Here is a 14,908-nt window from a genome sequence, read left to right on the forward strand (position 1 = left end):
GTAATTTAAGTAATAGTAGTGATTGTAATTTTTAGACTTAAATAATAAACAGAGTGTTAAAAATCACAACGTATACAACATTGAACAAGATGATTTAATGACGAATGATAAAGAGAGAAAGTTTATTAAAAAATAATAAATTTAAAAGATAATAAATTTAAAAAATATAAAAAATAAAAAAATAAAAGCTTTTGTAAAATTTTTTTTAGGAAAGTATGAATACTCTAAAGTCACTTCTTAATCCAAAACCAGTTTTCATAATTTGTCTTCTTTCATTAAATTACATATTTTATTTAATTTATTATGATTCTACTGTTCATATTAACTTGGAAAAAGATACTATTACTAATATTTCTAATATTAATTTAAATAATAACAGTAATTTAAATAATAAAACTAATTTGAATAAATTGGAAGAAAAAGTATCTTCACAGATTTTAGAATTCATTTGGGCCTCTGACTCGCACTTTATGTCATACAGCACAAAAAGAAAATCACAACTTCTATCACTCTCAAAAATTTCAAACCTCACAGACGCTCTTTTCCTTACAATAACAGGTGATGTTATAGACGGAATAACAAAATCCAAATTCTTCAGACTAAAATCTGAGGAGAAGGATTTTGCAGAAGTCACAAAAATACTCAAAGAAAATTTGAAGATGAAATACTTTCTGATACGAGGTAATCATGATGTATTCGGTACTACTAAAGAGTTTAATAACGATATTCTTAAAAAATATTTTTTGGGAAGTAGAAGGTTTGACTATGAGGTGTATAACGAGGTTGATAAAAAAAAGTATTTATTTTGCTTTATAGATCCAACACCTGAGGAAGGACCGAAGTCTGAGTTTAATTTTACAGCTTCAATTGATCACAGAATTAAAAATAATAATTCTAAAAATAATCCAAATAGTAAATATGACGTCATTGTAACTTTATGTCATTATCCTTTGAATACGTTATACAATTCACGAATAGAAGGGGGTAGACTTTATTTAGCAGGACATTTACATATAGATATATTTAATTGTTTTACAAGACTTATAAATAAGAACACTACATTAGAGGTATTCAATAAACCTTTAAAACATTCTTATTTTAAAATTTGTACTTTACTTGATGGATTGTACTCAGAGTCTCTTCATAAAGTGGAAAATGAAAATTTTATACATATTGCATATCCAATAGACAGGAGATTGAAATATAAATTATTACAGACTAATAAAAATAAAAAAAATGAAAATAAAAATGATTATAAAAATTTTTTAATTTTTAAAATTTACACTTTAAGCCAGGAAAAACAGCCAATAAACGTGAATGATATAAAAATTTACATTAATAAAACTGAAATAAACACAAAATTTAAAATACTAAAAAAAGAGAAGAATCTTTTCTATTTCAATTTACAACAATTTTTCGAAACTGTTAATGAAAAAAATTTTAATTTACAGAATTGGAAATATATAACGATTAAATACAAAAATAATTCAAAAACAATAAAAAATTCGAACGTTTTCTTTATCAACTCAATTCATTTACATAATTTTTTAAAAATAATGCCATTTTTTTTAATTCTCTTTGTTATTTTGTTTACAGACATAAATTCATTAACATTTCTTATACATTTCATTCCAAGAATTAAAAACTTAACAGGATACAGATATGATGTTATTTTTAACATAAAATCTATTTATCACAAGGATATGAGTGCATTCACATTTTGGATTATCAATTGTTCTATTGTTCAGTTTTTTTATTCGATAAAAGGGGTAAGTTTAGGTTGGTATATTTTTTATTATCTTTTATTGAGTTTTAAGGTTGTTTTTAGCTTTTTGTTTTATGGGTTGGAGTTTTCACCTTATTTGGTTTTGTTTGTTTTTGAGAGTTTGTGTATTTATACGATGGTTTTAGCAAATTATAAAAAAAGAAAATAATAAAAAAATTATAAAAAAAAAAATTATAAAAAAAAATAATTAAAAAAATATTAAAAAAGAAATTTTATTTTTCTTAATTTGTGTATATTTTTAATTTTTAAAATTTTTATTTTTTTAAAATTTCCCAAATGTTTTAAAGTTATATAACAGACGTAGCAATAACTTTTACCTTCGAAAAACTTCCACAAAGAACTTTTTTGAACTACAACCATAACACTTATTATCAACTACGAAGTAAGTAAAATTAGAGTTTATAAATCTTCTATCTTCGGATCTAATAAATTTGTTACCACCATCTTTCTCATGGTAATTATTCCTGTAAAAATTTTCATCGTTTTCTGATTTAAGTTTTCTTGTAGATGGTAATAAAGTCTTTTCTTCAAGATTTTCGTAATCTGTTGTTACACTTTTAATGGTATTTTCATTTTTATTATATTCAGTGTTTTCAGACATTTTATATGAAAAGTAAAAACGTCTGCTATTATATAAATTCTTTTTAGTCACCCAATATTCCTTTTTGTAATATCTGGTATTGATCTTTCAATTTTATTATTAATATTATAATAATATGTTTTTTGTTTAAGTTTACTATCAATAGTATCATTTAATGTTGAATCTATTGAAGATAAACTATAACTATTAATATTCTCAATTATAGATCTGTCACTAGTATCTAAATAAATGTTATTGAAAGTATTTTTATAATTATTTCTATTCTTTCTGGTCTTTCTTTTGATAACATTCAATTTTTTGTGTTTTGATTTTTTCATACTTTTTGGGTAATTTTTTTTATTTTTATAACGATTTTAGTAAAAATTTTTAGTTTAGATTTTTTTATTCAAATAAAAAATAGGAGAAGTTTTATTGTTTTTAAAAGATTTATTGAATTCAGTTGTAAATTTAAATTATCTGAAATTTTAATTTTTACCAAAATGTTATTTTATAAAATTAAATTTTTTAATATTTTTTTTTATATATTTAATTAATAAAATTTAATATTTTGGTATTTGGAACATATAAAAATTATTAAATTGATCTTTTGGTATTTAGAATATATATAAATTATTAAAATTATTAAGCATAGGAGAATTTAATTATCTTTTTAAATAATTTTATTTAAAATTAAAAAAAAAATGTTTGATAAAATTTTTTTAATAATATTTTTGTTCAATAACTTTGCAAACTCGACTTCTATATCATCCATTGATGATAATACGACTTTTAATAATTCAAAATATAACTTACCAATAAAATTCTGTTTTGAAGAAAGATTAAATTTTATCAAAAATTTCATAAATTTAAAATTATTGATAAATACTGAAGAATTTTCTCTTTATAAAAATAAAAAAATATGTCAGAATGTTCAAAAATTTCAAAATTTTATACCATTTGTTAAAAATTCGAAATATACATTATGCTACAGAGATATATTACATATGTCATACATCAACCATTACGATGACTTCATTTTTATCAAAATTTTGATAGAACATGAAATTTCAGCAGAAAATTTTTTTAATATTTTGTTTGATTCTTTTAAAAGGTTGATTATAACTTTACAATTGATTCTGTAAAGTTTGAAAGATATTTTAACGAAGGGTTGGTTGACTTTATGTTCAAAAAAAAATATTTAAAAAAATGGACTAGTCAAGAAATATTAATATTTAAAAATTGTATTGTCTGTAATAAGAATGGATATTTTGGTGAGTTTTTAAAAATGAGAATTGATAAAAAATATAATATTGGTAATCGTCACAAATATCGTACATATCGTTTTATTGTTAATGAATACCTTTTAAATATTTGTGGATTAGTTAAAAATAATACTTACGATTGTTTAATAGAATTAATTGAGTCTTCTGAAAGTAGTGATAATGATGATAATTCTTCTAAAGAGAGTAGTGATAATAATTATTCCTCTAAAAGAAAGTAGATTTTATAATTACTTGAAATATTAAAAAATTTGAATTAAAAGTAAAAATCATAATAAATACGATTATTACTTTATAAGGTAATTAAAAATATATTAAGATTAAAATAATTAAATTATTTTTTTAATAACTTATAAAATATTATTATAAAAATTTCTTTAAATGGTAATTTTTAAAAAATTGCTTAAACGGTATAATTTAAAAAAAAATTTTAAAAATACTATAATAATAAATAAATATTAAGAATATTTAATTTTAAAATGTATTTTGCTTTATTAATAGATTTAGTATATTTAACAAAGAATGAAGAAACAATTTTTGAAAGATTTAATAAAACATTAATCGTTGAAGAATATTTTAAAAACTATAATACCTCAAAAAACTCTACCAGTCTAAATGAAATAATAAAAACAATTGACCCAGACATTAAATATGAATTTCTTACGGAGATCTACAGATTATCAAAAAATAATATAGATCTAAAAAATAATCTTATTGCAATGTACATCAACAATAAAGATTACACAAATATCTACAGTAACATTGTGAATGATGTTAGATTTGATTGTATCGTTAGGTTGTTCTTTAAATGTGTTAACGAAAAATGCAGACCTTTATTACACAACTTTTCTTTGCTTATTTTATCAATTTCAAATTTACTAAAATGTAGGGAAAATTCAATAATAAATTTTCTTTTGTGTAACACAGACAAAAATTGTTTTTGCAAGAATATTGTTAAAAATTACAGAATAACTTGCTTTAAATCAAAATATGACTACCTTAAACTAAAAATTATTAAGAAAAAATATTTTGATATTTTTTTCAATTTAATTTGTGAAATACCGAAAAATTACAATGAAAAGTTTTACATTGAACTGATAAATTTTATAATAAAAATATTAAGAGAATCAATAAATAAAGATAAACTTAAATTCTCCGATTTTTGCGGAATGTTAAGAAAAATTATACCTGTTAAGAATGCGATAAAGGAAGAAATAAGAAAAGAGGAGGAAGTTTTATTTGATAAAAAATTTGAGAATAATAATAAGAATAATAATAAAGATCTTGATAATTTTAAATTGGGAATGGTTGATATAGTAGGGTTTTACAGTTATGAACCTCAAAATAAAATTTTCAGTGATTTTTTATACAAATTGCTATGTAGACTTCCAGCATCTGAACAGAAAGCTTTGTTGAACAGTTTAAAAAAAAACCTTTTTAAATCTGGCGATCCTAACTATCTAAAACTGTTTGAATAAGTAAAAATATAAAGCTCTACTTAATTATTTATTATGGTAAAGGAACTAAAAATATATATAATTAAATTTTACTATATTTGGTAATTATAAAAATATTTGAAAATTTAATTTTAATTAATTTATTCTTCATCATGATCATTTCCAGGAATTCTAACATAATTCGCGTGCTCCTCGTTTTTTCTGAGTTGATACCCAATAAAAATGAACAACATTCCAAAACACAAATAAAAAATAATTCCTACAAGACTAATCTTTTCAAAGGTACGACTAATAGACCCTGCAATTTTATCCATGATGGAACCCTTCTTCTTGTGGTACTTCTTTTCTTTTCGTTTATTTGTATTTTCATCTTCTTCTTGGCTATAAAATTCACTTTCTCTTTCAAGTGAATCCTCATAAAATGGAGGTGATTCAAATACACGACCTATTCTAGCAACTACAATTCTAGGTCTTATTGTGTCAATGGAGGGTTGGAAAAAAGTTAAATTATCTTGGTTTGGATTATCAAAATCTGCTGGTTGTACATATGAATTTATCAAATGAAGAAATGCAAAAAACATGAAATCAATTTTGGAAATATTTTTTTGTATTTTTTTTAACAATCAAATTTGAAACATTTATTTTGTTGAGATCAAAAAAAATTTATTTTTAGATTTAAATTTTTAAGCATTTTTGTATTCTAAATTTTTGAACTTAATTCTTATAAAACATATTTCTTAAATTTTATAATTTTTTTTAATTTTTTTTTTGCTAATTTTAAGAGATTTAAAAAAAATGAAATCAAATTTTGATTGGTTGAAACTAAAAACTGATTGTACAAACATTGAGCTGGAAAAAGCGTTTAAAAAGAAATTAAAATTAGTACATCCTGATTTCGGTGGTAATAAAGAAAATTTTGAAAAAACTTTGGAAGCAAAAAAAAATATTTCTGAATTTTTAGAAAGAAAAAAATTTGCTTACAAAACTGTTAAAATAAATGAAATAGATAAATTTAATATTGATTGTAGGTGTGGTAATATATACAATTTGGATTTAGATGATATAATTATTGAATGTGATTCTTGTTCATGTTTTATTGTACTGTTATATGATTAATTAAGTTTTTCTATTATTTTTTTTATTTCATCTTCTATTTGACATACTTCAATAAATAAATCTTCATATTTATCAATTAATTTATTCTTCTTATCGTAGTGCTCGAGTATTTTTTAGTTATTTCCATATGTTTTATTACAAAATTTTAATAATTTTTTTTTTTTAATCATTTTTTTTTATAATTTTTTTTTAATAATTTCAAATTTTAAAAGTTTTTATTTAAAAAATTACTATGATAAAATTTAAAAATTATTTAGATCCATTACTTAATAAAATAATTAACATATTGCTAATAAAACCACAGCCTTTAATAAAATTAATAAATATTTTAGATTTAGAAGAAATTTATCAAAAAAAAATCTTAAACTAAAAACAAAAAATAAAACTTTTCTCATAAAACAATCTCTAAGATTTCTTATTAAAAAAAATTTAGTTGCATATAGAACATTAAACTCATCTAATACTGTAATTTATTATTGTAATGACAATGAAATTGAAAAAATAATTTTATTTCCTTTTTATATTTTTTATTTTGATAATAATTTTGACGAGGAAGAAGGTTCGATATTAAATAAAATTTTATATGAAGGAATTGTAATTTTAAGTGAAGATGATGAAAAAAAATTTCCTAATCTAATAATTAAGAACATAATGATTAAAAAGATTTTTAATACAAAAGAAGACATTCTAAGTGATGATAAGAATACTAATAATGATAATAATAGACTACTACTAGATTTAGAAACTGAATTTTTTGGTAAAAGAACTAAAATTTCTAATTTTTACACATTAAATTTTTCAAAAATTGATGAAATGATTTTTGAACAGAATTTCAAAGAACATATTCATAGAATGTATGGTTCTTCAATATTAAATACAGTAGAAATATTGTTAGGAATTAAACAAGAACCTATTGATTTAAATAAGGATAGACATAAACTAAACACGCAATTTTTAGTTTCTAAAAATTTTATAAAAAGCATTGGTGGTGAAAGTTTTACTTTGAATAAAAAGATTATACATCAAGAATTAACTTTTAGCTATTTTTCAGAGATAATTTCAAAACAAAAAAATAGAGTTTTAAAATATTCACTAGAAAATAAAAAGATTTATGATGATAAAATATTTTATAAAACATTAATTCCTAATAAGGAAATTAAATTTTATATTTTAGATTTTCTTAAAAAAGGAATATTTTCAATTAAACAGTATCATAACGAAAAACAACACTGTTATTCTATTGATCAAACAAAAATAAGCTTATATTTAACAAAGCATTTAGAAAAAGACATCTACAGATATTATAACGAAAATATAGGATCCTTCAAAGATTATCTAAATTTATGCAAAAAATTTATAATTTTGAAATATTTCGTTAGTGATTTGTAAATAACTTCTAGATTTTGTTTTTATAAAAATAAAATTATTTAATATTAAAATTTTCAATCTATTATTTCTTAATTAAAATTTTTTTTTAATTTAATAAATGATATTTTTATTTATATATTTCATTAATTAAAAAATTTAATTTATTAAGAGTAAAAATAAAATTTAAATTTTATTATAGTTTTTCGATTTTTATATCAAAATATTAATTTTATATTAACGCATATTACGTAATTTTTATTAAAAATTATTTGTTATTTAATATATTATTTTTATATTTATACTAAAATATAATGTTAAATATATGAATATTACCTTAGTTTATTGTTTATCAATAATAAGAAATACTTTTATTATATGCACCAATGATGGAAAAGATGAATTTGAAGAAATAACGATATGCTCAGATCAAAATAGTCCTAAAGATGATAAACCTGAAAAACAACTAAAAAATAATTCAAATATCTTAAAAGATAATACTGATGACAATGTTAAGGAACAAGAAGAAAAAGATTGTTGTCCTTTCATTAAAATTTTTAATAAAACAAAGGAAAAAAGATCCGAAAATAAAGGAAAAAACGATGCTAATGATTTCTTTTTAAACCTTAGCAATGGGAATCCTCTCTGCTTAAGCTTAATAATGCGTCTTAGGTCTCTTATCGGTTATTTACTAAAAATAAGAGTTCTAAGAAATAATGTTATTCAGTATCTTGCAGAGAATACGCAATTAGACGAAAATATTGTTTTAAACATAATTGAAGCATTTTTCCCTAATTGTATTAATAAAAAAAAGAATAAAAGAAATGGAATTTTTGGGTACGACAATTCTACAACTAATGAAGTTAATAAAAATAAATATCCAGCCGATGAGTTTGAAAAAAGCAAGTATTTTTCAGACATTAAATTTGAGGATTTAAAAACAACATGTCAAGTCGAAGATAATAATTCAAATTCTGGTGAAACGACTCTAGAATCATCTATATCTCATACTCTAATGACAGAAATTTCAGATAGTTTTGAATTTTCAGAGAATCCAAGTATTGAAAAGAAAAATTTAGATAATGACAAGGATGATAATAAAAAAGAAGAACTACATGATAAAGTAGAAAATAAATCTTCTAGTTATTGTAACGTTGATATTGAAAATTCAGGCGAAAATAATAGCAGTACCACCAATACTGAAAAAAATAATGAGGATGAAAAAAAAATAAACAAATACGAAGAAGATTAAAATAATTAAAAAATTTTAATACAAATTTCCAAATATAGTAATAGATTTTATTTATGAAAGTCTTATAATAATTCTTCCATTATCTTTTGTTGTATATCTTTCTTGTTGTTTTAATATTGTAAGAGCTCTTGTAACCTTTTCTCTATAAATTTCAGTATTTTTATTTTTATTGAGCTCTGCGACTTTAAAAATTAAATTTTCAATATTTTTTGCGGAATTTACAATCATAATTTTATTGATATCAACTATAACAGAATTTATATCATCAATAGCCTCTTCACTAGTCATTCCTTCAACATTAACTCCTTCTTTTGCAGCTTTAAGAGTAGATACTTCAAATATTCTAATTGCTTCATTAACATCCTCATCAATTACTTCGAATCGTAAATGAAATTTAGCATGAGCTTCTGAAAATCTTATGATAGCCTCAAGCTGTCGCACTGTTATGGGAACAGTTGAATCAAAAGATCTCATTTCAATATAAAAAGACTTCAAAAGAGTCTTTGCAGAATGTGTTAACGATGGTGTTAAAGAGCTTGCATATTGAATATATCTCCTAATGAAGTTTATTTCGAAGATGTTACTTTCTTTATTGTTTAAATTTTTATGTTCTTTTTCATTTTCTTTTAAATCTTCATCATCATCTTTATGTAAATTAAGTACGTGTCTGGCTAAATCCTCATCTCTTTCAACGTCAATTGTATCTTTTAGAAGAAAAATAGCATCAAACCGTGAAAGAATTGTAGTTTCCATTTCAATATTTTCTGCAATACTCTTCAAACAATCATATCTTCCAAATGCAGGATTAGCAGCTGCCAAAATTGCAGTTCTTGTGTTAAGAATTGTTGAAATACCTGCTTTAGCTATAGAAATTGTTCCCTGTTCCATGGATTCGTGTATAGCAACTCTATCTGTAAAATTCATCTTATCGAATTCATCAATACAACAAATTCCTTTATCAGCCAAAACAAGGGCACCACCCTCCAGAACGAACTGAGAGTTCTTGCCTTTTATAACAGCAGCAGTCAGCCCAGCAGCAGAAGCTCCTTTTCCAGAAGTATAGACTGAGATAGGAGCAATTCTGGAAACAACTTTAAGTATTTGGGACTTTGCAACACCTGGGTCTCCCATCAAAAGGACATTAATAAAGCCACGAGTTTGTATAACATTATTTTTAGAAACACCTCCGAGCATCTGAAGCAGTACCGTTTTTTTAATATCAGTCATTCCATGTATTTGAGGTGAAATTGAATTTGAAAAAGCTTCGTAAAAATTTTTAGTTGAATTTTTTTTGGAATAAAAATCTGAAATTTCCGAGTCTGTAAAATTTTTTAGTGGCCCTTTTTTCTGTAAAACCCCAATCGATTTAAGACCTTCTATCTTCCAGATTCCTGTTATTTCAACAATTTGTCCAGGAGTTAAAAGATTTGTAAGATTTCCCTCCAATAAGACTTTAACATGTTTTGGTATTTCACCAATAGGAATATCTTCAAAAGGCTCTTGCAATTTACAATGCTGAACATCAACTTTTTCACACTTTTCAGGAATAATAACGTACGGATCAAGTCCACATTCAGGAGTACAACTTCGCAAAACTGTTCTTGAATAAAAACTTTTCAAACAAATTCTACATGATAAAAAAAATTTTTCAGCTTTTACAAAAACATTAGAAACGCTTGTAACAATTCCTCTTATTCTTACGATTCTATTAAGTCGAGAAGCCTCCAATTCTCTGAATTTAGAAATTTTTTGTGAACTGTGAAAATTAATGAAAACTTTTTATTCTCTTTTTCTGTTAAATATTCATCAATTCTTCTTTTAAAAAGCTCTGCATTTTTCTGGATAAATGAAAAGAGTTTTTGATCGTATTCATTTATATGTTCTAAAAATACAATAAGCTGTGGTGTTAATTTTAAGTAAATATGATTCCCATTTAGTGTAAATTCTTTCAAAAATTTTGTAAATGATATTAATGGGTCGAACGATGGCTCATTAGATATTAAATCTATAGATGAAATTTGTGGATTTATATTCATAAATAATTTTTTTAATAATAATAAAATTTTATAAAAGAAATTGAAATATTTATTTAATAATTAGAAATATTAAAAAAAATCTAGATTTGGTAAATAATACTATTGAAAAATTATTACTAATAATAAATATAAGTTTTAACAGTTTTAAATTAAGTTTTTTTTATGATGTACATATATTTTTTATTATTCTATAAGCAAGCATCAATAAAACTTAATATTTTTTGTTTTTGAAAAAAAAAAGAATACCATATGCTAAATTCAAATATAATTAAAGAATTAATAAATAAAGCTATTGAAATTAAGAGAAAATATATAAATATTCATAATGAAGTGTGTGATTTAATAAATAATACCACTAATAATAGTGAAGAAAATTTTGTATCTAGTCGCGTAATAGACAGGGGCGAGGAAATTATTAAGTGAATTAAGAAAAGAATCACTAAATGATATTAAAAACATAATAAGTGCTTTAAATGAAATTAAAATTCAATAAAATAGATTCTTCATTTTTTTAATAATATATATTTTATTTTCTCTAATTGTTTTTATAAAATCCTGCATATTATTAAGAGTTTAATAATAGCCGAAAGCAGAGAAACAACTATTACTTAACAATATAAAAAGATTATTGAATTATATTTTTATTGCAAAATAATAATTTTTAAATTTTAAAATATAATATGTTAAGTAATTATTTTTTCAATCAAATAATTGGGGTTTCAATATTTAAAAGGCCAATTATTTAATTATAACGAAAAAATTCAATTCCGAGATAAAAGATTTTTAAAGCTTTAATTAGACTGTAGACACAAAAAGTAGGCGAATGGCACAAATTTGGTGAAAATATATTAATACCAACAAATAGAGTTAAAATTGAAATTATAAAAAGCTTGTTGTACTTTATAAAATATTTTGCTTTATAAATTATTTTCAGTAATGAGGTTAAAAATGAAAAATAATCCTGCATATAAACGCTATAGAAGATTATTACTTATAATTTATTAAAATTCTTGATTTAAAGTTATCTCATTCCGTCAATTTTTTACTTTTTTTATTTTTTTTCCTTTTTGGGAACAAAAGATAGTGTTTATAAATTCCAATATTTAATTTATAATAAAAAAAATTTTGCTTTATAAATTTCTTTCAAAAAAGACATTAAAATTGAAAATTTCATCTATATTTTAAAGATTTACAAAATTTTGGAATCGAAAATATAGTTTTATTTTTAGAAGAAAAAAATTTATCTTGTAATAAATAGTAAAGTTAATAAAATTGAATAAAAAAGTAGAAAATCATATAAATTATTATTTAACTAAGAGTTTAATCACAGGCTTAGATAGATTAAAAAGATTTAATAATAATTTTATCAAATATTTTTAATAAAACAATGAAAAATTATATATAAATGATAATGAAAGACACAAGAAATATTGCCATAATTATATAAATGACAAAAAGATCTTATAATTAAGAATATTGACAATAAATCTCATTAGTATGTAAACTAAACATATAATTATTTGAAAACATCTTATTATGGGATTATATTGAAGAATGTAAATAATTTCGAAAAAAAAGATAAGACAATTAAAGTCACTGATATTATTAAATAAATGAACAAAAACCAAAAAATAGCAATGGAAATTTTTTAATTAAATCAAATTATAATGAAAGTGAAGTAATTATTGTCACGCTCCATATGGGCGACGCGCGCTGAGTCGGGAACACAAAAAAAAGATAAAAAATTAATAAAATTTTTATTTATAAGTTTGTTATTTTTAATTGTGATTTAAAATATCTTTTAGTTTTTCCACCAATAAAAACATCTAATATTCCGGTAATATTATCTATTGATAGTATTTGCCCAACATCATATTCATAAAAATTGTCAAATTTGTTTTTTTTTGTCTTAATATTATTATCAAAGTCTTTTTTTATCATAACAAACTCTCCAAGAATTAATTTATCATTTTCTATTTTTATTGGAGAATTTAGTTTCATTCTCAAATAGTAGTTAGATAATTTATCTTTTTCTCTTGAAATTTCTTTATTTGTGTAATTATATAATACCGTATTGAATCCAATAGTATTCCTAAATAACATAAATGGAGATTTCTTCTTACCGTCATGTTCACTTATATTATATGAATATGATATATAATTTAGTTTATTGAACCAAATTTTTTTATCATTATCCTCTTCAATTATTTTTTTGTTTAACCATCTCGTTATAGTCTGGTTATTACATTCAACTTGACCATTTGATTGTGGATGTCTTGGCCTTAAATGTTTGATCAGTATTTTATTCTCACTGCAAAATTCATTGAAATCCTTGTTTGAGAATTCTAATCTATTGTCACATTGGATTATTTTTGGGAACCCGTTAGCATAGAAACATTTTTTAATGTTATCTAAGACCTCTTCCTTTTTTTTTCTTTTTAATTTTCTTGGCATTGAAAAGGATGAATATACATCTATTATGTTCAATATATATTTATATCCTTCATTGTCACTTTCATATCTAGATAAATCCACTAAATCAATCTGAAATCTTTTTAATGGTTTCTTTGCAATAATATTTTTAATTTCAATAATTTTTTTTAAAGGAACCATTCTTGAACAGGTTTCACAATCCTTGACGATAGTTCTTATTATATCCCTTTTAATTCTAAAAATTTTCTTCCCTAAAAAAGCTTCAAGTTTGTTATAACCATAGTGAAAATCAGAATGTGCGAGTTTAGTTTTATGCTCCATTCTCTCAACACTTTCATCTGAAATTACAAGTTTATGGTTACCATCGTCTGGGGTTTTGTACAAATCTTCACCAATTACACAGAATTCTTTGGATTTTTTAGTGAATTTGTATTTTTCACTTCTTGGAAAGTTTCCTGGTAATTTACCTTCTTTCAAAAACACTAAAAAATTATTATATTCTTCTGTAGTCTTTATTAGGTTTTTTATTTGCATTATTTTATTATAAATTATATTTAAATGTATTGAACAAACAAGTTTATATAAAAAAATATTTAATTATTTAGTTATTTTTGTGTAATGGTCGAAGGTTTTAAGTAATTTCTTGGCAGCCATGTTCGAATCTTACAGATATTTTTCTGTTACTCGCATGAGGCTCCACATTTATTAAGCAAATAAGTTATTTTTCACTGCAATTCTTTTTATATTTTATCAAAATTCATTTTTTATGATATAATTGAAAAAATATTTTTAGTGAAAACTAAAAATTTAAAACAACTTAAAATATTTATATACAAAAAAAATAATTGAAATTTATTTTAACATATTATTAATCTTTTTTATTTTTACTAGATTTTTTAGAATTATTTGAAATATCTATTATCTTACACTTAAATTCAGTTACAATATTATTTATAGATTTAGAAATAATTTCATCGTCAATCGCAGAATTTTTAAGATTCTCGAGAATAAAAAAGTAAATAAGAAAAAATTTATCGCTGAGATTTTGTTGATTATATACAATTTTGAATTCTATTATATCTAATTTTTCAAATATTAAATTATCTCCATTTATATATGAATCAATCAGTTTTATTGTTAATTTAAGTATTTTAAGTTCTATTTCATTAAAATTCATAATTTTATTTTTAAGTCACAATTTTTTTATTGTAGAAAATAAATTAAAGAAATATATATTATTTCTGAAATAATATAAATTGTACACTGCATTTGTTGCATGCAATAACGTACTGTCGTGCAATATCGTTACTACATTTTTAATTATCAAGAAAAATTATTATTTTTTTCTAATTTTCTAAGTAAGAAATCATTATTATAATTTCTGGAAAACATATTTTATTTACCAAAAAGAGGAAAAAATATATATTCTTACAGATAAATTGATATTATAATAAATATAGCTTCTATGAAAAGAAAATACTTTATTAATATGCTATTAATTATTTTTAAATATATCTATTTTTTTTTATTTTGTTTTATTAATTCTTTTCAGTAATGAAGCTAAAAATGAAAAATAAACATACATATAAAAGCTATATAATAT

At 21.8% G+C, this 14,908-nt stretch overlaps 1 protein-coding gene across 1 annotated transcript; it reads right to left on the minus strand.

The window, feature by feature from the left end:
* Window positions 1-8,887: 8,887 nt before the first annotated feature.
* On the minus strand, window positions 8,888-10,436 carry LOC121130953 (uncharacterized; the record flags this gene model as incomplete). Its single annotated transcript, XM_040726570.1, has 2 exons — window positions 8,888-9,392; window positions 9,450-10,436. Coding segments are annotated over 2 exons (1,492 nt in total), but the record flags the coding sequence as incomplete, so codon positions are not given.
* Between the last annotated feature and the right edge of the window lie 4,472 nt (window positions 10,437-14,908).

The sequence above is a fragment of the Lepeophtheirus salmonis genome, unplaced genomic scaffold (assembly GCF_016086655.4).
Source record: "Lepeophtheirus salmonis unplaced genomic scaffold, UVic_Lsal_1.4 unplaced_contig_14415_pilon, whole genome shotgun sequence".
NCBI lineage: Eukaryota > Metazoa > Arthropoda > Copepoda > Siphonostomatoida > Caligidae > Lepeophtheirus > Lepeophtheirus salmonis.